Below are 23,930 nucleotides of genomic sequence, written 5' to 3' on the forward strand. Positions count from 1 at the left end.
AGACGTAATTTCGCTCTTGTTGCCCAGGCTGGAGCGCAATGGTTCATCTCGGCTCACCACAACCTCTGCCTCCTGGGTTCAATGGATTCTCCTGTCTCAGCCTCCCCAGTAGATGGGATTACAGGCGCATGCCACCACGCCCGGTTAATTTTTGTATTTTTAGTACAGACGGGGTTTCATCATATTGGTCAGGCTGGTCTGGAACTCCTGACCTCAGGCGATCCGCCCGCCTTGACCTCTCAAGTGCTGGGATTACAGGCGTGAGCAGAATTTTCATTCTAACAAGTTCCAGCTGAGTTGATACAGTGGCTCCAGGGACCGACCACATTTTGCTAACCCCTAGTTTAGAATTATTCAAAGAGCCTGTATATGATACGCGGATTCGATCTAGGGCGTTTAAGTTTAGTAATTAACAATTTCCCTCTTTTGCTCTCTCAAGGAAGCCAGAAAACAGGGAGACCATGATTAATGTCCAGTCTCCGAGGCGCGTTATCAAGCTGCTGAAAGCAGGGCCTCCCGATTGCCGTTGCAAAGGGTCCCCTCCCAGGGAAGACGCCTGCAAAACCCAGATAGTACTATCCTGGAGTCACGCGGCCGCGCGCAGCCTCCTAAACGCCCCCACCCGCCAGGCTCGGCCACAGTGGGGCGGAGCGCGGGGCTGAGCAGGCGCGAGGGCTGGCTGCTGGGCCGACGAGGGGCGGTGCCAGGCCGCGGGTCCTTAGTCAAGTGACGCGTAGCGGCCGGCCTGGGCGCCGACTGCAGAGCCGGGAGGCTGGTGGCCATGCCGGGGTTCCTGGTTCGCATCCTCCTTCTGCTGCTGGCTCTGCTGCTTCTGGGCCCTACGCGCGGCTTGCGGGTAAGTCTGCGGGACTCGAGTACGGGGAGGCATTGCTAGGGGACAGGCTGGCGGGGAACCGGGCTCGGGCCGCAGCCACCCGGGGTCCCGCAGGGCGGAGAGCCTGAGCCGCGAAGTGTCCCCCAGCAGGCAGGCGGCCGGCGGAACGCAGGCAGTGGACCGGCCTTCCCGTCGGGGGCCGGCCGGGGGGGGCTCGCGTCCTTCCAGGCAGCTCGGTCGCTTGGGCGTTCCGCTCCGGCTGCCCTCTGCACTTGGACCCACTTCCCTATCTGTAACGAGGTGGTGAGACGAGGTGCGCCTAAAGATTTCCTAAGTTGGCTTTCCGGGAGGGGCTTCCAAGTTGCGCGGGTTAGCGGGTGCCTCCGGTTCTGGTTTGGGGCGCCCTCGCTTTCCCAGTTCGTGCTCTGCGGAGCGCTCCGGAAGGAGAAAAATGGGGTCAGGAGAGGCCCCTGCTGTGGGAGCACTGGGTTATTTTCCCTCTGGGTGTTTTCCCTCTTCGTGCATCTTGTTCCCTTCTCACCACTCCCCGTCGCCTGCCCTTTGGCTCCGGTGTTTCTTTGTATTTGTGGGACCCTTTTCCTTCGGCGTTTGGGGGTCCAGGTTGCGTAGGGGAATAGGCAGGCTGCCGGGGGATCCCAGCATTGATGGGGGGAAGTATGGCGAGGCGAATAGGTGAGGTGCGGGGCGTGCACGTTTGGTGGGAGAGGAAGGGCAGCTTCACTCGCTTCGTCCGAGCTGAGGCGACGGGCTTAGGGGGTTCCTAAGCGCTGCCTGGGGAGGTTTGCATCACACCTGCGGAAAGGAGAGTGGATAGTTGCAAGCTGCTACTCTGCACGTTCCGCGAACCAACTTTGGTTCCTTCAGGGTATAGGTGAGCTGAGCCTGCAGCACGCTTTAAGTAAGAGCTGGTGGCATTTGACACCGTCGACTTGTAAGTTACACCCTTTAATAGGGCTTTCAATAACGCGCCTAGTGCAGAGAAAAGTGGTACATTTATCTAAAACCAAGATTGAACATCTTAAGTATTTGGAAAACAGCTGCTGAAAATGTTTTCATTTTGGGAAAAAGTCAGCACAGATTATTTACTTTTCCCTCTTCACCCCGTCTGTGGTTCCCCTAACCCCAGTATGTAGACAGAGTTCTTGTCCAGAAGGCCCGTAGGACCTTAGGAGTCAGAGCTAGCCAGCTGTGAGAACCACTGGGGAAGGTGGAACTGGGGCACAGTTCAGGAGAACAGTGGCAGGGTAAGGGGCTGGAGGAAAGGCAGATTTTAACCAGTATCTGGGAGTGGGGGTAGAGAGAGAGAGAAGGATTATATGAACCAGGAGCAGGTGGACAGGGTCAGTCTGTCTGATGTAAGCTCGTCAGTCTAGTGCAGCATCATTGGGTCAGGGTGGATGCCTTGTGGCTACCATACCTGAGGCCCACACAGGGAGGCTGGCATCACCCCAGGAATTCTCATGTCAGGTGCCAGGTGTCCCTCTTGGGCTCCTGTGCCCACAGCTGAAGAAAGATACTAGCAGTCTAGCTTTTCATTATCTCCTTGTTTACTTTCTTTAGGGTCCAAGCCATTCTCCTGCCTCAGCCTCCCAAGTAGCTGGGACTACGGGCGCCCGTCACCACACCCAACTTTTTTTTTTTTTTTTTTTGTAGTAGAGACAGGGTTTCACTGCGTTAGCCAGGATGGTCTTGATCTCCTGACCTCGTGACCCAGCGGTTCTCAAATTTTAACTAAATTTTAGCTGTCCTAGAAATTAAGAGAATATTTTCTTCCTTTTTTTATTTTTTATTTATTTATTTATTTATTTTGAGACAGAGCCTCACTCTTTCGCCCAGGCTGGAGTGCAGTGGCATGATCTTGGCTCACTGCAACTTCCACCTCCCAGGTTCAAGTGATTCTCCTGCCTCAGCCTCCCGAGTAGCTGGGATTACATGTGCCTGCCACCACACCTGGCTAATTTTTGAATTCTTAGTAGAAACAGGGTTTTACCATGTTGGCCAGGCTGGTCTTGAACTCCTGACCTCAGGTAATCTGTCTGCGTCGGCCTCCCAAAGTGCTGGGATTATAGGCGTGAGCCACTGTGCCCAGCCCTAGAGAATATTTTAAACTATTTGTTAAGAAATAATACATCATTACACCTTAATAAACAATATATATATTTGAAAAACAATAATATTTGTCCTCAAATTTTAGGGTGAAGAGTTGCACTGTTTTACATTTCTGCAAATCTCTTCCAATGTCTCTTAATAGAAGACAGTCAAATTTTCATGTTTATTTCTGCATGAAATCTGTTGCCATATCACATGTCACATAGCCTCTGGAAAATTCCACCCTCAGGACTGAGTGAGAATGGAAAAGGCAGTAATGGCTTGGAATTATAATAAAAATAGTTTTGACTAATTGGACCCCTGAAGGGCTCTCTCCAGACCGCACTTTGAATACTGCTGATTTGGAACATTTTTGTAAAACAAGTGCATGCTCACTTAGAGAAACTTTAAACATAGAAAATGTGGTAAGAAAATGAAAACTGCCCATCATGTCACAATGCTGTGAGTTTCTTTTTGGATAATAAAGTATAGCTAGCAACTCACTGGTATTTGAGTGGCTTGGATTCAAGGTGGGTTGGGCAGATGTAAGTGGCCTTTGAGTTTTGAATGGGTACAAGGATGCTCTAATATCCCACAAAGCTGATGCTGGTTCCTGGTTGCAGGCGGAGTTGACCTGGAAACCTCTCCTTGGCCACTGTCCTTTCTAAGGAACTCATTTCCAGAGTCCACCAGCACAGAACTGGTTGGGGAGTCTCCTAGGAGCAGAGAAAATGGCCATCTTCAGGCAGCTGTCCCTAGGCGCGAAGGCCACCCTGGCTGCCATCACTGTCTTCGTGTCCATGATCGCCTCCCGCTCATATCTGGCAGACAGCCTTGAGCTCAGGGCCTGGCGTTGGCTGCTTCGCTTGCAGCTAGCCCTGTTTGTCAACTCGCTCTTGCTCATTGGCTCCCTCTACATTTGGCGCAGCACAGTTAGCAACCTCTGCCACTCCCCAGCTGCGGAGTCAACCTGTTTTCAGCTTTGGAAGGTAGTGGTTCTGGCATTTCTGGCCCTGGCCCATTCCAGTTTCTTCACCATGTTCTTTTTAGTGGCCGAGGAGCCCTATCTCTTTTCCTTGGCAGCCTACTCCTGCCTGGGTGCTTACATCATCATGCTCTTCTTCCTCTGCATCCTCAGCGGCATGGAGCAGGCCTACCAGCTCTTGGCCTGGCGCAGTGGTAGGGTCGTGGGCAGCCTTGACAAGACAAGGAAGCTGGTGCTCAGGCCTGCCCTGGCAGTGGGAGTGACTGCTGTGCTCAGCGTGGCCGGGATTCTGAATGCTGCACAGCCCCCGGCTGTGAAAACTGTGGAGGTGCCCATCCATCAGCTGCCTGCCTCAATGAACAACCTCAAGATCGTGCTCCTCTCAGACATTCACTTGGGCCCCACAGTGGGCAGGACCAAGATGGAGATGTTTGTGAGGATGGTGAATGTACTGGAACCAGATGTCACAGTGATCGTGGGTGACCTCTCTGACTCGGAAGCCTCGGTCCTGCGGACGGCTGTCGCTCCTCTGGGCCAGCTTCATTCACGTCTCGGCGCCTACTTCGTCACAGGCAATCATGAGTACTACACGTCAGATGTCAGCAACTGGTTTGCACTTCTGGAATCCCTGCATGTCCAGCCTCTTCATAATGAGAACGTGAAGATTTCCGCCACACGGGCCCAACGTGGTGGTGGTGGCAGTGGCGGTGAGAGTGAGGATGAGGACTGGATCTGCTTGGCTGGGGTGGACGATATTGAAGCAGACATCCTGCACTACTCTGGCCATGGCATGGATCTTGACAAGGCCCTGGAGGGCTGCAGCCCAGACCACACAATCATCTTGCTAGCTCACCAGCCCCTGGCCGCCAAGAGAGCTCTCCAGGCTCGGCCAGATATTAACCTGATCCTTTCTGGGCACACACATGCTGGGCAGATCTTCCCCTTGAACGTAGCAGCCTATCTCCTGAATCCCTTCTTTGCTGGTCTCTACCAAGTGGCCCAGGCTACTTTCGTGTATGTCAGCCCGGGCACAGCCTACTACGGGATACCCATGAGGTTGGGTAGCAGGGCGGAGATCACAGAGCTCATCCTGCGGCGGTCTCCCTGAACCGGCCCTGCTCTGTGCACCTCTGCCCTGCCCTTGCCCTCGATCCTCCGTCCTGCTTCAGAGTGGTTTGCCTGCTTTTCCCCTCCAGCCTTGCCCACCCAGCCTTGCCTACACACCCTTGGTCACAAGCCTGATTCAAACAGTGACTCCTGGTGGGGCTGCCTGGCATGTTCAGGCGGTTTAACCGTTTCCTTGGCTGGTTGCTTTTTTTGATGCACTTGTGAGATCACTAAGGTCACATATATGAGTACTCCCCTCTATTTTCCAGGTGGTATGGAGTGGGGACCTTCTCCTGCAGAGCTCCAAGGGATGAACCTCCCCTTGGGGTTGCTAGAAAGGAATACCTCTAGAAGGTGGGGCCGAGGAGGAGCAGGAGCATTTTTCTCTTGGTGTTTTAAAACTGTCTTTAGGACTTAATTGGTTTCCAGAATCATTGATCCAGAGCCTTTCTGGGGAAGGGGCAGTGTTGCCAGGTAATTTGGGAGAACAGGCAAGATGGAAGGGCCCTCTGGCTGCTAGAGAAGAATATTTTCTTTTCCTCTGCTTCTATCAGGATCACTTCTATTGAGAGCATCAGCAAAATCCACTGGAATGCAAAGCTCCTCCTGTTCCAGGCCTTGAAGGATGCTATTTAACTGTCTGTGCTCCTGGGCCTTTGGGGGCAAGGTTGGGGGAGAAGAACGGTGGGCGCTGTGGTCGGTGATGGTGAGAACGTGGCTGCTTAGGAATTCGGAGAGCTTTGCCTCCCTTGCCTCATTTTATACAACCCTTTGGGGAGCTAACTGGGGACAGGCTGCTTTTCCCTATTTGGAGATGAGGAAACCAAGGCAAAGAGAGAGAAGGCACAGGCAATATGACAAGATGTGTAGGAGATTTGGGGCTAGAAACCAGGTCTTTTACCTCCCAGTAAAAGCGGTGCTTTTCCACCATGTGATGATTAAGTAGCTGCGTCTGTTGCAGGTGGTCTGTTGCAGGTGAGCGCAGGATTCAAATGCATTTCACCAATTCACAGTGCAGAGAACGAACAAGGGCCTAGGACCCCGTGCTCTTTCTAAGTGGTTTGCTTGAGGCTGATTTCAACTTACCCATACCGGCATGGACCGGAACCTGGAAGGGAGTCAGCTAGTTTCAGTGTAGGATGTCTTACATTTGAAGAAGAGTCAGGAAACCGGAACCCTCCACCTCCGACCCCACATTTGGGTTTGATTTTTTTGTGAGCAGCCGGGTTCACTCTGTCAGTGGGGGAGATGAGGCCTGCATGGGAGTGGCAGTGCTGTGTGCCTCTGGCAGGGCCTGCAGACTCCTCTCCCTGGGCCTGGCTGTGGAATGCAGAGACTGTTCTTCCTGCTAGGTGGCTTCAACCCACTTGCCTGACCCTATAAGAGCTGCCCTTGGGCTCTGGCCACCAAATGATAGGGCCATCCCTGCTGGCTTCTAGACCCATAGAAAAACCAGGCAGGGATTATGATGTCCGGAGTGACCCTGTTGGTCTGGCCCTTTTGCCGGAAGCAACAGATCCTTTGATCCTGAGATGGAGATAAGCACCTGTGTTAGAAAAGGCCTCACTGAGAAGACAGGGCTGGGCCAGTTTCCTGCTGGGTGATTTAGGCTTGTGATGGATAGTCTTCCTCCCATGGGGAGTGAAGAGTGAAGAAACTCGCTTTGACTGGAGAGGCTAACCCTGCTACTCACTCATTGGGCAGCAGTGGGTGGGTGACTTTCCCTTACTGAGCCTTGGTTTCCATCAACCCTAAAATGGGGATAATTATCGCATCTACCTCAAGATTGTTTTGTCAGGAGGGATCCATCAAGCCTTGTGCATGAGTTCCACATGGCACAGTGTGCACAGTGAACACTCAGTGTTAATTTTTCAGCTTTCCAGTGGAGCTTGCTAAGGAACTGTTGGGCACCGGTGTCCGGAGGATTCATGAAGCAGCCAGTCCTGGGGAATGTGAGTGGGTAACGAGTTGCCTGCTGCTGGGGCCAGTGATGTGTTAAAGCAGCAACTGCTGGGGGTTTGCCTTCCTCCCTCGTGCGCATTCTGGCAGGCAAAGGGGGTTTCTTCCTTTCCTCCTTGTTCTCCTGGTGTATAGTGCAGTTCTGGGGGATCTGGAGACCACCCTTTTTGTTCCCAGGCAGCCACAGTATTGACAGTGGGCCATCCCATGCAGTTTAAAATGTATCTTTGAGTTGAAACTTTGGTGGTTTCCTTATTCTTTTCTCTCTTCCCTGTCCTTCCAAACTCACTTTTCTTGTGACCCGACTGCATTTTGTGAATCATCCTTCCTCCCTTTCAGTTCTCGCTTTGGATTTCACCAGGTGGGCTACATGGTGTCATTTCACTTCCACTGTTTGGTGCCACTGGTAATGTTTGACTCACATTAACTCACATTGTTATGTGTTATTTCACTGATTTCTTGATTTTACATCTTTCTCATCAGTGACCTGGGCTTGATGAAATTAGCTTTCATGAAGTCCTTTTTTTTTTAAATTTAATTTTGCATCCTTACCTCTTTTCTTTCTCTTGAATGCCATCATTGTGTGGTCTTATATTCCCTTCATCCACTCTGAAGTCCTTGCTTGACTGATTGCTTTCTATTAGCAGAAAGAAAACAGCTCCATCCTATGTATCTGAGAAACAACATCAACACCCTCTCATATCTGGTTTGTATTCCCTGACTTGGCGGACATTTTTCCAGCAGAAATTTCTCCATCACTGTCCAGATTCTGGCCCTGGTGGGCAGGACTCCATGACACCTTTATTCCCTCTGTTCAACATTCGTAAACCATTGACCTTCTTTTTTTTGTTTGTTTGTGGCTGGGGGAAGTGGTGAGAAACATTACTGGAAGCTTGATCATTCTTTCAATTTCATATGTTTATTTTTAGTCTGTTAGATGCAAATTGAAATGCAATGCTTTTTGAAGATTAGCAATAGCATCTGTAGTATATGATGCTGTTACAAAATCTCAATAAATTAATCCTGCTTCCATTCCTACCAAATACTCATCCATGCTTTTTTTCCCATCGTATTTTGTTTGGTTTGTTTTAAACTTTTCGTACATGTACCTATCTCCCAGCTTTCACAAGGATGACAGGACCATTCTGCCATCCTTTCTCGGCTACCCCTGCCCCACTTGTACTCTTTATTTTCTGACTGGAGTATATTAAGGTAAATCATAGAAAACATAATGTTACCCCAAAATTACTTCAGTATGAATCCTTTTCAAAAAGCATACCTATAATGTCATTATCATATCCAATGAAATTAACAGTGATTCTTGAATATCATCTAATAGCTAGTTAGGAGATTTGGGGCTAGTAGCCAGATTTTCGACCTTTTTAAAGACGTGTTCTTTCCACTGTCTGAGTATTAAGTAGCTGTATCTGTCACAAATGAGTATAGGATTCAAATGCAATTAATTGTGTGAAGAGTTAGTGTTTAGTTTTTCCTGATTATCTCAATTATATTTTTTATTGTGGCAAAAAATTGACTATCTTAACCATTTTTTTTGTTCTTTTAGTTGTTGTTGTTGATCTTAACCATTTTTAAGTGAACAGTTCAACAGTGTTAAGTATATTCACGTTGTTGTGAAATTGATCTAATTGATCTGTAGAACTTTTTCATCTTGCAACTCTATACCCATTGAGCAACAAGGCTCCATTTCCCCCTTCCTCCAGCCCCTGGTGACCACAATTCTATTTTCTGTTTCTATGGCTTTGACTACTTTAGATACCTCATAGAAGTGAAATCATGCAGTTTTTGTCTTTTTGTGGCGGGCTTGTTTCAGTTAGTATAATGACCTTGAGGTTGTGGCACCTGACTGGATTTCTATTCTTTTTAAGGCTGGACCACAGTAATATTCTGTTGTATTTTTATGCCACATTTTGTTTATCCAGGTTGAGCATGTTTTCATGGGCTTGTTGGCCACTTGTATACCTTCTTTGGAGAAATGTCTGTTCAAGCCCTTTGCCTATCTTTAAATCAGGTTAATTTATTGTTGTGGAGATGTAGGAGTTCTTTATAGATTCTGGGTATTAACCCCTTATCAGATATGTAATTTGCAGATATTTTCTTCAGTTCTGTACATTGCCTTTTCACTCATTGTGACCTTTGATGCACAGAGTTTTAAAGTCTGATGTAGGCCCATTTCTCTATTTTCACTTTTATGTTTGTGCTTTTGGCATCATATCCAAAAAATCATTGCCAAGTTCAATATCATGTAGCTTTTTTTCCCATGTTTTCTTCTAGGAGTGTTATAGTTTTGGGTCTTATGTTTAAGTCTTTAACCCATATTGAATTAATTTTTGTGTATGGTGTAAGATAAGGGTCCAACTTCATTCTCTTGCATGTGAATATCCAGATTTCCCAGCACTGTTTTCTGAAGAATTTCTCATCAAGAGGTCTTGACATCTTTGTTGAAAATCATTCGACCATATACACAAGGGTTTATTTCTGGGTGTTCTATTCTCTTTCATTGCTCTATTTGTCTGTCTTTATGCCATTACCATGTTATTTTGAATACTATAGCTTTGTTTTGAAATCAGGAGGTATGAGTCTTTCAACAGTCTTTTTCAAGACTGTTTTGTCTATTTGGTGTCTGTTTAGATTCTGTATGAATTTTAGGATAAATTTTTCTATTTCTACAAGAAATGCTATTGGGATTTTTATAGGGATTGTGTTGAATCTGTAAATCACTTTGGGTAGTATGAACATCTTAACAATATGAATCTTCCACTCCATGAACATAGGATGTTTTTTCCATTTGTTTGTGTCTTCTTTAATTTCTTTTAACAGTGTTTTGTAGTGTTCAGTGTAGTCTTTCACCTTAGGCCTATTTCTAAGTATTTTATTCTTTTTGATGCTTTTTTAAATGGAATTTTTAAAAATTCCATTTAGGATTGTTCATTTTTAGTGTATAGAGATGCAGCTGATTTTGGTGTGTTGCTTTTGTATCCTGCAATTTTGCTGAACTCATTTATTAGTTCTAACAGTTTTGTGTGTGTGTGTGTGTGTGTGTGTGTGTGTGTGTGTAATCTTTAGGGTTTCCTTCATCTAAGATTATGTCATCTGCAAACAGATCATTTTACATCTCCTTTCTAATTTGAATGCCTTTTATTTCTAGTTGCTCTGACTAGGACTTCCAAAATTATTTGAGTAGATGTGGCAAAAGCAGACATCTTGTCTTGTTCCTGATCTTAGAGGAAAAGCTTGCAGTCTTTCACTATTGAGTATGATGTTAGCTATGGGCTTTTCACATGTGGACTTTACGATGTGGAGGTAGTTTTCTTCTATTTTGCATTTGTTGAGTTGTTGGGTTTTTTTAAATCATGAAAGGGTGTTGAATCTTGTCATGCTTTCTCTGCCTCAATTTAGATTATCATGTGGTTTTTGCCCTTTATTCTGTTAATTTGGTGTATTACATTGATTGATTTTTATATGTTAAACCATTCTTGCATTTTAGGAATAAATCCCACTTGATCATAGTATATAATCCTTTTAATGCATTGTTGAATTCAGTTTGCTAGTATTTTGTTGAGGATTTTTACATCAATATTCACCAGGAATATTATCGTACTGTAGTTTTCTTGTAATGTATTTGTCTGGCTTTGGTATTAGGATAATATTGGTCTCATAGAATAAATTTGGAAATGTTCCTTCTCTTCAACTTTTGTAAGAGTTTCAGGAGGATTGGTATTAATTCTTCTTTAAATGTTTGGTAGAATTCTCCAGTGAAGCCATCTGGTTCTAGGTTTTTCTTTGAGGTGTGTGTGTGTGTGTGTGTGTGTGTGTGTGCGCGCGCACACACGCGCGCGCACCCATGTGCTGACACGTAGTCTTGCTCTGTCACCCATGCTGGAGTGCAGAGGCATGATCTTGGCTCACTGCAACCTCCGCCTCCCAGGTTCAAGCGATTCTCCTTCCTCTGCCTCCCAAGTGGCTAGGACCACAGGCACGCGCCACCACGCCCGGCTAATTTTTGTATTTTTAGTAGAGACGGATTTTCACCATGTTGGCCAGGCTGGTCTCAAACTCCTACCTCAAATGATCTGGCTGTCTTGGCCTCCCAAAGTGCTGGGATTACAGATGGGAGACACCATGCCCAGCCTCTTTGAGGTTTTTGATTATTGATTCAATGTTTTTAATAGCTATTGGTCTGTACAGATTTTCTGTTTCTTCATGATTCAGTCTTGGTGGGCTGGGTGTGTCTAGAAATTTATCCATATCTCCTAGGTTATCCAATTTGTTGGCATACAGTTGTTCATGCTATTCTCTTACAATCCTTTATTTCTGTGGCATCAGTTATTATGCCCTCTCTTTATTTCCGATTTATTTATATATTCTTTTTTAAAATCTAGTTAAGTTTCTCAATTTTGTTGATTTTTTTTCAAAAACCAACTTTTTTTTTTTCCTACTATCTTTCTATTCTCTTTTGTTTATTTCTGCTCTAATCTTCTATTGTCTTTTGCTAGCTTTGGGTTTTTTTTTCCTTCTTCTTCTTATGGAATTGTCTTTTTATAGTTATTTTGTTTGAAACAGGCGAAAAATAGGTCTATATTTTGCCTGTGGTGTGTTTCTTCAGTTTCCTTGAGTCTATAACATCCCCTTTTCCTTATTTTATACCATTTATTTGTTCAAGTTATCTGGGTCGTATGTCTTAAAATTTTATGCATTTTGGATTTTGGTGTCATTTAACATGTTCATATTTTCTGTGAGTTCGTAGAGCTAAAGCTCTCTAAAGGTTAGAGCTAGAGGCTGGATAGATTCAGGTTCAACCTTTTCCCTTTTTGGGTAGGAAGACCATTGCATCTTCAGTGATGCTAAGATTGACCTGTCGGCCCAGGTGTTGTCAGCTTGATCGCTCCACTAGAAAATTCCTCATTATCTTTCCATTTAATGTTTCAGCAGTCATTGGTGATTGTTGTCTGATGTCATTATTTCACTAAAGTTTGCAAAATGATGATTCGTAAAATTCCATCCTTTTTTTCCCCTGCGTTTACTAGCTACGGATCCTTTACAAAGAACTCTCCTCAACAATTGTGTGGTTACTCTGAAAAAGCCTATAACAAAGGCAAGACCGATACTAGATTCTTTCACTTGATTCCTTAGTTTATAGCATAATGAGCTGATACGACAGCAGCCTCCAAGAATGACCAATAAGCTTTTCTTCTGAGTGGGTGAAAATATTGTTAGGAATTTAGATATTTAGATATTTGATATGTCTGATGCTTTTTAGTTCATCAAAGTGTTACATCTTTTAATACTCAAAATAGCCCATCTTTAGCCAGTTGGGACCTTTTCATTTTTCATTTTTTACTTTTTAGAGTCATAGTCTTGCTCTGTTGTTCAGTCTGGAGTGCAGTGGTGTGACTAGAACTCACTGCACTCTCAATTTCCTGGGCTCAAGCGATGCACTCACTTTGGCCTCCAAGTAGCTAGGACTACAGGCACGCACCACCACACCTGGCTCTTTTTTTTTTTTTTCTTTCTTTTTTTGGTAGAGACAGAGTCTCTGTGTTGCCCAGGCTGGTCTCAAACTTCTGGCCTCAAGCAGTCCTCAGCCTCTCGAAATGCTGGGATTACTGATGTGAACCTGTAATCAGCCTCCCAAAATGCTGGGATTACAGGTGTGAACCACTGCACTTGAGCTGGTTGGAGCCCTGTCATCTTGTAGTTTTGATGAGACCCCAGTAGTTTTTTGTTTTTTGTTTTTAATAGTTCTAGCGCTGTTTTGTACATCTTATGCCACAGACTTGGATTAACTAATTTCTTGACGAAGCAGTTCTGGTTACTTTTAGTGGGAAATGTTTGCAGACCACAATTTAGGCACTCTACGGGTTAGATTGCTTAGATTAGATTGCTGCCTGCTGATATCATTTCCAAACTGTGTCTGTGGGTATTGCTAGGAAATGCAATACTTTTTTAGGGAGAAAAAAACAAATCATAAATGTGTACTAGTATTTCCAATTCAAATGAGAGATTATGGATTTTATTGTTTTTTAATGAACTATATTTTTTAGAGTAGTTTTAGCCTTATAGCAAAACTGAGGGGAAGGTACAGAGATTCTCCTGATTATGGGGTTCTTAATTTTGTTTGATTTTGTGTTTGTTTCTCTCTCTCTTTTTCTTTTGAAACAGAGTCTTGCTCTGTCACTCTGATTGGGCTGCAGCGGCACCATCACTACTCACTGCAGCCTCAACTATTCTGGGCTCAAGCAATCCTCCCACCTCAGCCTCCCAAGTAGGTGGGACCACAGGCGTGTGCCACCATACCCAGCTAACTTTTATTTATTTTTTATAGAGATGGGATCTCATGTTGTTGCCCAGGCTGGAACTTCTGGGGTCAAGCCATCCGACCACCTCAGCCTCCCAAAGTGCTAGGATTACAGGCATGATCCACTGCACCCAGCCTGTTTCTCTTTTGTACTGAAAAATTTGGTTCTTAGTAACCTAATGTAGTTACTTAGTTTTTTTATCTTACTACATATATAACAGAACCAAAGTAGTAATGTCAATGTGGTTATTAAGATGAAGTCTACTGAATGCAGTTTGCTTTTGTTTTTTCCCTGAATGCAGTTTAAGCTGTATTTTTATCCTTAGGCCACATATGGTCAATGTAGTGTGGAAAGTTAGGTCTGTATGTTTTAATTTTAAAGAAATTATATATTTTAAATTTAATTTTATTTTTTTAGACTGCGCATTTACCTTTTCTCTGAGATGAGGGGGCACATATTTTGAATCTGTGCATGTCCAGAGTCCGTGAGGATTGGGAATCAGTCCAAAGCTGTGCTCACTTCTCCTCCTCTTCCACTGTGATTTGCCTTTATCCAGTCTTTTGGAATGCTGAACAAAAATGTTTTTGGCACAAGACAGGCATGAAAAAATAAAGTTAATAAAAATTGAAAGCATAAGCTAGAGCAGATTATCCACAGATTCCTCTATCTCCATATAGATTATCACCATTGCTTGCACCTGTTTTCCTTCTCCAGCCTATCTGATGGAATGGTGCTTCCATGACATGTGGTGTTTGGAAGGCTCTTAGCTCTGACATAATCAGAGTTTGACCCATAGTCACCTGAAACATTTCTTCTCTTTCTCTATGTTCTATGAACTGAGGGGTCTGAGAAGTCCGTGGTATGCAAATAGCCTTCCAGCCCCTTCCCTCTCCCCTTGCCTCTATCCATGTTCTCTCAGCCCCAGGGTGCTTGCAGGCTAAGAGGACTGGGTCTCTGCCATCCTGGAGCTGAACAGCTCATGTCAGGAATCCCCCAGGCCCTTGAGTCTCTAGGGTGAGTTGTAGGGGTGTGTAGGGTGCTGGGGATTAAGATCTGCTGAGTAGGTGCTTACCAGAGTTACACTGAGGGACCTGAAGACAGATCATCTTCACATAATCAGCATGACCCAGAATCTGCGATGTCACTGGGCTTCTTTTATTTCTTTAGTCAAGGAATGTGCGCAAGTAATACAAATATAATTATTTTTAGTCCCGGGGATTAGGGAACTTGGAGGGTGTTCACATTACCTGATGATGTCAATATTGTGTTGTGTTTAATTTTTGTTTTAAAAGAGATGCTTATTTATTACTGAAATAATCTAACCTGAATAAATAACTTTTTAAAAATTACATTGGCCAGTATTAGGTTCCTGATACGTATTTGGTGTTTTGTTTGTACTGCTGGGTTTTTTCCCTCCAGTATTCGATGCGTTAATGGGGGGCCTTAAGAAGTTATGAATTTTGGTTTGTTCAGAATTGCTTTTTGTAAGTTTTCTGTGACCTCATGCACTAAATACTGATGCTTCCACACTTCTGCAAGTATGAAATAAAAGTATGTGTCTTCAGTATTGCATTCCTGCGCCAATTCATTTAGAAGGATAGAATTTGCACTCAGGTCAAATCTTGCATTATTTGCATTTGGGGGGAATACACTCTGAAGGCAGTTTTCTCTCTTTCTGTCTCCTTTTTCCTCCTCCTTTCCTTCTTTCTTCCTCCTATTCCCACTTTTTTTTTTTTTGAGACGGAGTTTTGCTCTTGTTGCCCAGGCTGGGCTGGAGTGCAGTGGTGTGCTCTCGGCTCCCTGCAACCTCTGCCTCCCAGGTTCAAGGGATTCTCCTGCCTCAGTCTCCAAGTAGCTGGGATTATAGGCATGGGCCACCATACCCACCTAATTTTTGTATTTTTAGTATAGATGAGGTTTTGCCGGTCTCGAACTCCCGACCTCAGGTGATCCACCTGCCTCAGCCTCTCAAAGTTCTGGGATTACAGACGTGAGCCACCACACCTGGCCTTTGCCACTTTTTTTGATCGCCTTCTGTCAGTGGTGCCACAGCTCAGAGGAAGCTCAAAGGAAGCTGGCTCTTTAGATGGGATCTTCTTAGGTCCGTAACTTTTGAGAGGGGTCACCTTGGGTCCATGAAGTGGACTGTCCCTGTTTACTTTGGTTGTGACAGTCAACAATGATGAGCTGTCTTTTAACTGATACTGCTTCTGCAGCTGTTCATCTCATCCCCTCTCTGTGGCTTTTCTAGGTTGTTGTTTCAGAGACATGTCCCCTGCTCACCTGGTTCAAATAACGTGGTGGTGTTCATCTCTCAGACCACGACAGTCCATGAATGCACAGACAGTCCAGGTCTCGTGTGATACAGCAGGGCAGTGGACACAGCCCCAGGCAAGAGGGAGAATATACTGCTGTCCTGCCCACTCACGAACTGTTTTCAATCCTTTTTATCAGTAGGATTTGAAAAGATTAGAACATTAATTGCAAACCAAATATCAGAGGCTGTGTCGTTCTGTCCCAGTAGTAATCCCACACCCATGTGGTAGCTGCTGTTGGAGCTATTACTCAGTTAATTAAGTGGCCACCGTCATGTACCATGATCTGTTTTTTCTGGCGGAGGCTCACAGGCGATTTGAATGAACATGATGGAAATGATCTTTAAGTCTTTTTGGAGGGGGCACTCATAACTACAATTCCCAGAGGATTGTGGTCTTGCTTCAGATTTATCTTGAGTGAGAGTGGGGAGTGGGCAGTTCCAGAGCTTCCCCTTGATCCATGGTGGCTCCTACTCATGATGAGGGTTCTGCAGGCCATTATGTAAAACCATCCCACTTTCAGCTCAGAGCCAGGGAAATAACTGTGTGACGGATCCTCTGATTGGTTGGACTCTCTGTGAAAAGGACTGGGGCCAAGGCTCCCTTTATCTCTGGCCTGCCTAAGAGTGATAAGGGAGAGTGATGGCATTTCAGGTTCCCTGGTGCTACCATGTCAGTTCACACTGTATCCAACAGTCCTCAGAAGGGGGTGGCCTTGGGGTGCCTGTTACCCTGAATCTTATTGGGAAGGACTGGAGGAATATTCACTGTGTGGACTTGGGGTGGTGTTATAGGGACCTGCCTCAAGGGGATCCATCCAACCTTTCCTTCAGTCAAATTTTGTTGACTGTATGTTGGAGAACTGGCTCAAAGCTGGGAATTGGATGTAGGAATCTCAATTTTCCATGCAGTTGTTGACATCAGCCTTTTGCTCACAAGTTTTTAAATATGTCAAGCAGTACTCTTGCCGATTGCCTGGCCATCTCACCCCACAGAAATGTGTGGCTTATGAGCCACTGGGTAAGGTCATTCCTGGTCCCCAGGTCAGCACACCCTGGTTGCCACTGTGACCTTGCTGGTCGTTGTGGTAATTATGCCTTCCTGCTGCTGATGGTTAAGCGGTCCCACGTTGGTTATGCCAGAACCTCATCATCCCCAGTGACACTAGAGCGTCCCTTGCCATGGCAGCATCCCCCGTCATTCTTGCCTCCAGAGGATGGGCTTCCCAAGCATGCCAGGGCCCTCCTCACCAGTGCCTTCCTTCCTGAAGGGAGCGTTCTCTGGGCTCTCCTGGGGAATAGAGCCAGGTAGTGGGGTCTCTGGTCATCCTTTTTACATTCCCACCTCTTGAGCCATTCCATACCTTTCTCAGGATGCAGTCCTGGCATCCTCACCTCATTTCCTGTTAACCAGTGTCATGTCTAGGTTCCAAGGATCCTCCCAACAGCATAGAGACTGGGCTCTTACCAATAGAATATGGGTCATGGGAGAATACACCCTACCAGTAACTTCCCCAAATCTGGCCTGGGATTTTCCCCCTCAAGATCCATTCTCAGTGACCCCCATGGTTAGGTCTTACTTTTCTGGCCGGAGATGTGAGTCTCTTTAAACACTGCCACAGAAGCCTCTGACATTCATAGGATGCCCTGAGTGGATGGCTCACCCGAGCCCATCAAACAGTCATTGTCTTTAAAGCTTCCAAATCACTTAATAAAAGCCAGCTAACCTCACACTCTTTTCAATGACCAGTAACCCCCACCTCTGCCCCGCTCCAGGGGTGGAGCCAGTGCAGATACCGACTGCTCCCCTTCTCTCCATGCCTCCTCCCGGTCCCGCATAGTTGAGGGACTTGGTATTTGTCTTTGAGGCATTACCACGCCCCTTAGCACCAGCTATAGGGTTCTTGCTATTTGACATTCATGAGACAACAAGGTGCAGATTCACATCCTGATGATCTGCTCTTGAGGCCACTCCTGTTACCAATTGTCATACTTTGGGTCCCTCTAGAAGCAGAACATTGGGTGCAGGTGGTTTGAGAAGTGATCCAAGAGCATAGGAGCGAGGGACAGGTGGAAAGAAGGGACAGTGTGGGTCAGAATGCATATCGGGGTTATCACTCTGGGAACCGGGACATGATTCTTCTGAGACTTCCTGAAAAGTGCACAAAGTGTCTCCAGAATTGTTTGCCTAAAAGACAAGAGAATGCAGTTCTCCACCCTCTTTGTGACTCATTGGCTGAAGGTTGCCCCCAGGGGCATGGACTACCCAGTGCCCCTGGACTTCTGGGCTGAACCCGTTCCCCCAGTGTTGGGGCAGGAAGGCAAAAAGACTTGAGATCTGAGTGTGAGTTGAGACAATCAGCACAAAGCATACTGAGCTTGCACAAGACCATTCACAGAGCTACAGCTGATGTAGGCATGTTTTTAAAACCCTTTTCAAAGCCAGGTGTGGTGGCTCACGTCTGTAATCCCAGCACTTTGGGAGGCCAAGGCGGGCGGATCACCTGAGGTCAGGAGCTCGAGACCAGCCTGGCCAACGTGGTGAAACCCCGTCTCTACTAAAAGTACAAAATTAGCCAGGCGTGGGGCAGGAGGCTGGGACAGGAGAACCGCTTGAACCGGGGAGGCGGAAGTTGCAGTGAGCCGAGACTGCGCCATTGCACTCCAGCCTGGGCCACAAGAGTGAAACTCCATCTCAAAAAAAAAAACCCAAAAAAACAAAAAGACACCTTTCAGGCTGGGCACGGTGGCTCATGCCTGTAATCCCACAACTTTGGGATCATGAGGTGGGAGGATTGCTTGAGGCTAGCAGTTGGAGACCAGCCTGGGCAACATAGTGAGATCCTGTCTCTACAGAAAATTTGAAAATTATTAGCTGAGCATGGTGGCACAACCCTGTGGTCCCAGCTACTTGGGGACTGAGGTGGAAGGATCACTTGAGCCCAGGAGGTCAAGGCTGCAGTGAGCCATGATCATGCTGCTGCATTCCAGCCAGAGCAACTGAGCAAGAAAGACCCTGTCTCAAAAACAAAAAACTCTCCTCCTCTGCCTTCACCCTATATCCAACGGAGGCCATTTCACAATGGCAAGGGCTGCATACTCTCCAGAGCTGTATACGTTTGATCATGTATGTGTATTTGTATATATACAAACATGCATGTACAATACACATACAGTATAAACCATAATTCATTTTGTCAGTCTGCATTTTTATTTGTGTCAACATTTTGCTAGGAAAAATTTTCAGAGAGAGTTGAAACATTATACCGTTAACATATTACTATCAGTCTATCCCTCCATCTATCAATTCATCTTATTTTTTGGATGCATTTCAAAATAAGTTGCAGATATCAGTGCCCTCCTCTTCCTAAAATAAACACTTCAGCAGGCATATCATTAACTAGCAGTCAGTGTTTGTTAATAGCCCCTTTTAACCCCAAGATAAAATTTACATACAATGAAATGCACGTATCTTAAACATACCATTTGATGAGTTTTAACAAATGCCTACACCTGCATAATCCACAACCCTTATCTAGCTATAGAACATTACCATTACCCCAGAAAGTTCCCTCATGTCCCTTCCCAGGCAATACCTGCCTCCACTCTCCCAGAGTTAACTATTCTGATATTTTCTCCCACCATGGATTAGATTCGCCTTTCCCAGGACTTCATATAAATAGGTTCATGCAGTATGAACCCAATTGTGTAAGGCTTCTTTCTCTCAACATTTTTGAGATTTATGTACATTATTACAAATGCCAGTAGTTGTTCTTTTTTATTGCTGAGTAGTAGTCCATCATATACCTATGCCATAGTTTGCTGAGGCAGGAGAATCACTTGAACCCAAGAGTTCAAGACTGCAACGAGATGTGATTGAGCCATTGCACTCCAGCCTGGGTGACGGAGCAAGACGTTATATCCAAAAAAATCTTTAAAAATTATAATGATAAATAAAAAGTAATAAAAATAAAAGAATTAGGATCCAAACCAGGTTCACGCTGACCTAATGAATATTGTATCATGTCATATTACAAATATTGTATCATACCTTATTACACATACCATATCACATATAATGATCTAATGCAATCATTAGGCCATTATTCCCCTGAAGTTCTTTCATTTCTAAATAGTACTCCCTTTCTTTCTTTTATTTTATTTTATTTATTTATTTATTTTTTTTTGGGGGGGGACGGAGTCTCGCTCTGTCCCCCAGGCTGGAGTGCAGTGGCACGATCTCGGCTCACTGCAAGCTCCGCCTCCCGGGTTTACGCCATTCTCCTGCCTCAGCCTCCCGAGTAGCTGGGACTACAGACGCCAGCCATCTCGCCCGGCTAGTTTTTTGTATTTTTTAGTAGAGACGGGGTTTCACCATGTTAGCCAGGATGGTCTCCATCTCCTGACCTCGTGATCCACCCGTCTCGGCCTCCCAAAGTGCTGGGATTACAGGCTTGAGCCACCGCGCCCAGCCTCTTTCTTTTAATACCATTGATTTGTTGAAACAACTGAATCATTGGACTTTTAAAATGTCCCACATTTTGGATTTGGCTTATTGCTTCCTTATGGTATTGTTAGATTTGGGTTCAATTGTGATTTTGATTCAATAACGAGGACCACTTTCTAGGTGAGACTGTACTTCGTGTTAAATCATAATATGACAGACATAATGTCTGGCTATTCCACTTTTATTGAGGCTGAAATTGAACAGATGGAGCACAAAAAAATATGCCCAGTCCTTCACACAATTTCCATCAGTGTTTCTAATGGTTTTAGCATCTATTGATTATAGCTTAAATCCATTTCATTAAGTGTTGGGAAAGAGGTGTTTTTCAGATGCTTTTATTCCTTCTGCATTTATTATTATTTTGAGATAGGGTCCTTCTCTGTCACCTGGCTGAAGTGCAGTGGCACCATCAAGTCTCACCATCACCTTGACTTCCTAGGCTCGAGCAATCTTCCCGCCTCAGCCTCCTGAGTAGCTAAGACTACCGGTGCCTGCCACCACACCTGGCTAATTGTTTGTTTATTTATTTATTTTAAACAAGAAATTTAAACAACAACCTTCTTGACTTGAAGGAAAAACTATCTAGGATTCCTTTTGTTTTAGACTAATTTATCCCTACTTAAAGACAAACTGTCCAACATGTAACAGCTATGTACAATGAAGTTATAAAATTGTTCTTGGTTTTACAATGATAAATGAAAAACATTAACATTCTACAATTGAACAAAGTATGCAAAATTTTTATGTTTTTTGTTGTTGTTGTTGTTAAAACAGCCAAATAACTTACTGAAATATAAAGATAAGAGCGGAATGAGCATGCCACTAATGAAGAAAAGGGGTATTTTAACAGAATTGGTATTTTCCCCATCCCATCTCCACTTGATATCAGTCAAAACGTACCATTGGCTGTTTAGTTAAAAAAAAAAAAAAAGCAATATACTTGTGCACATAAACCAGTTACTTTATGTATAATAAAGGAGTGGGGAAGGGGGAAATGAAAGAATAGAGAAAACTATACTGTAGTAATCAGGATGTGGTGGAACCAAATTGCAGTTTTCTAATTGAGAATGTCATCTTGGTCTGTAAAGAACAGAGTTCTGGAATGAAGTGGGAGGTTCCCTTTTTAGTAGACACCCCCTGTCTGCTGGTAGAACACATCAGTTGTATCTTCATCCTCCATTTCCAACTGAGGCGGTGTGTCTCTTTCATTGGTTGCCTGTCAAATTGGAATCAGATCTGTCTCATTGACCATCCCTATCATTCACAATAGGCTTTTCATTAGTTTACCAAGTGATGTATGCCTCTTAATCCTAAACTGCACCACAGAACCCTCCTGTCCCGCCACCTTCAAATTAATATGATCATTGTTCTCAGTCTTGATTCTTTCCTTGGGTTTTTTGTCTGCCATGGCAAGCGCCGGAGTCTCAGCTGCCACTTCACAAAAGAGGTACCAAGTCTGCACCGAATGAGTACATAAGCAGCACCAGGAGTGGAAGAAGAAAGAGGTGGCAGCGGTGGATGAAGGAGACACTAATTTTGTTAGCTTTTTTTTTTTTTTTGTAGAGACAGGGTCTTGCCATGTTCCCCAGGCTGGTCTTGAACTCCTGGGCTCTAGCAATTCTCCTGCCTCGGCCTCCCAAATTGCTGGGATTACAGGCATGAGCCATTGTGTCCGGGCCCTTCTATATTTAATTAACTGGGATCCAGTGGAGAATTTTCCATTGTCAATGTTTTGGTAACCCTGAAATACTGCTTTTATGTGAAGGGGAAGTAAACTGCTTGGCTCTTTCTCTGTATTTATCACTTTTCAGAGTAATGAGTTGGTACTCTAGCAGTCTCCAAAGGTGACCAATGTATTTTTTCTCCTTGTGTATTACGATGAACTGATCGGTGTTAATATACACGTAGTCATATTTTTTTTTTATTGATGTATCTCTTAAGTCTTTCACATGCTCGCTGTCTCTCTCTCTTTCTCTGTCTCTCTCTCTCTCCCCCCTTCATTTTGACACTCAAATTTCTCCCCAAGAACAGTAGGAGCCTCTTCAGGTTTGCGCCTGTGCCTGACATCTAACTGGCCACCATCCTGTAATTTCCTCCTTCCGCTTCCTGTCCACCTCATTGTCACCACCATGGGCCACAGCCACATCTCTTCTGCCTTTTTTGCCCATTCAGGAAAAAGCCAAACATTTGAAAACATATATCTGGTCCTATCTTTCTTTCATTTCAGTTGTTCTCCATGGCTCTCAGCATAAAGTCCGGGCCCTTGAATCTGGACTTCAGGGCTCATTGGATCTGGCCCTGGCCTCCTCCTCCGCCTCAGCAGCTGCCATGTTTTATCTGTATTGAGGCTGTGTGGCTCCTGGCATGTAGTCCTGCCCTCTCTCTCCCAGGCCTCGCACACACTGTTTTCTCTATCTGTGTCACCTTCCTCCATGGCTAACTTCACTTCATCCTAGGCCTTGGCTCAGGCCAGTGGTTCTCAATTTTGCCTGCACATTACATCATCTAGGCAGCTTTAAGAAATTCCAGTGTCTGGGTTCCTCCCAAGACCGATTAAAACCTGAATGTCTGGGGGTGAGGTCAACTTTGCTTTTTTTTTTTTTTTGAAACAGAGTCTCGCACTGTTGCCCAGGCTGGAGTGCAGTGGCGTGATCTTGGCTCACTGCAAGCTCTGCCTCCCGGGTTCATGCCATTCTCCTGCCTCAGTCTCCCGTGTAGCTGGGACTGCAGGCACCCTCCACCATGCCCGGCTAAATTTTTTTTTTGTATTTTTAGTAGAGACAGGGTTTCACCATGTTAGCCAGGATGGTCTCGATCTCCTGACCTCGTGATCTGCCCGCCTCGGCCTCCCAAAGAACTTTGCTATTTTTAAAACCTTGCACAGGTGATTTTGCCGTGCGGCCAAGATTGAGAAACACAGTTTGGGGTGTTTCTTCCTTTGAGAAACTTGCCCTTGCCCCTCCCCTCCACCCCGCCATGCCTGGGTTCCCTGCCATTTATTTCTGCTGCAGCATTCTGCTCTAACCCTTACTGTACCGCCTCGACCTCACTGTGTTAACCCTTGATTTTCTTCCAGGCTAGATGGAAGCTTCATACGGGTTGTGGCCACATCTGTGTGGTTCTTGTCTGTGATTACTCAGCACGTAATAGGTGCTTGGTAATATTATATTTGTCAGTGAATGGTGGGGAGATATTTAGACTGTACTTTGAGGTCATTGGAGGGTAGAGACAGTGTCTCACCATGTATGGGACAAAGGCCAGATTCCATTGTCTCCCACCATCATTTTTTTCCAGCCTTATCTTCTGCTCCTCTGAACTCTTTCACTTAGGTGGATTTCAAAAAGCTCTACCCTTTTCCCAATTCTGCCAGAAGTTGCTTGACCTCCTTTCTACCTGTCTGATGCATGTTCCCACCTCATGGGCCACCTTTGAACTTAGGAAACTTGTGGGGAACCCTTATTTGACACTTAGCCATGTATATACTATGAGAATGTTTCCAAGAGCATCCATTGAGGCACCTGGTGTAAGAAATAATTTTTATATTTTTGTGAGTTTAGGAGACTTTTCCTTTGAACAGAAATTAAAGCCTTATTTACTAGAAGAATAAAGTGATGTTAAATTGAGACTTGCCCTTTTAAAAATGATTCCTAAATTAGTTATGTGTTTGTGTTTATTTAGCTTTATTGAGATGTAATTCACATACAGTAAAGCTCTCTGTTTGCCCCTATGAATTCTTCTCTGAGTTGTTTAACTTCAGCTCCCCGGTTAGATTTCAGGCATGTGTGATGTAGGACTCA

At 45.0% G+C, this 23,930-nt stretch overlaps 2 protein-coding genes and 1 pseudogene across 2 annotated transcripts in view; 2 read left to right on the forward strand and 1 right to left on the reverse strand.

Annotated features, from left to right (window-relative positions):
* Window positions 1-636: 636 nt before the first annotated feature.
* The window catches only part of GLB1 (galactosidase beta 1), a 114,990-nt gene continuing 91,696 nt past the window's right edge, over window positions 637-23,930 (forward strand). Inside the window, 1 exon segment of the mRNA XM_017892923.1 lies at window positions 637-856. Within this exon segment, the coding sequence (XP_017748412.1) occupies window positions 782-856 (75 nt within the window). The 5' untranslated portion in view covers window positions 637-781.
* Window positions 1,049-8,041, forward strand: TMPPE (transmembrane protein with metallophosphoesterase domain). Its single transcript, XM_017892924.1, has 2 exons — window positions 1,049-1,148; window positions 3,568-8,041. The coding sequence occupies exon 2, from the start codon at window positions 3,676-3,678 to the stop codon at window positions 5,035-5,037; it is 1,362 nt and encodes a 453-aa protein (XP_017748413.1). The 5' UTR covers window positions 1,049-1,148; window positions 3,568-3,675; the 3' UTR covers window positions 5,038-8,041.
* On the reverse strand, window positions 20,656-21,654 carry LOC108542765 (small ubiquitin-related modifier 2 pseudogene; annotated as a pseudogene).

This window comes from Rhinopithecus bieti, unplaced genomic scaffold (assembly GCF_001698545.2).
Source record: "Rhinopithecus bieti isolate Rb0 unplaced genomic scaffold, ASM169854v2 scaffold_22039, whole genome shotgun sequence".
Classification (NCBI taxonomy): Eukaryota; Metazoa; Chordata; class Mammalia; order Primates; family Cercopithecidae; genus Rhinopithecus; species Rhinopithecus bieti.

Coding starts and splice junctions, on each gene's coding strand:
- TMPPE (XM_017892924.1), top strand. CDS start 3,676: ATGGCCATCTTCAGGCAGCTGTCCCTAGGCGCGAAGGCCACCCTGGCT.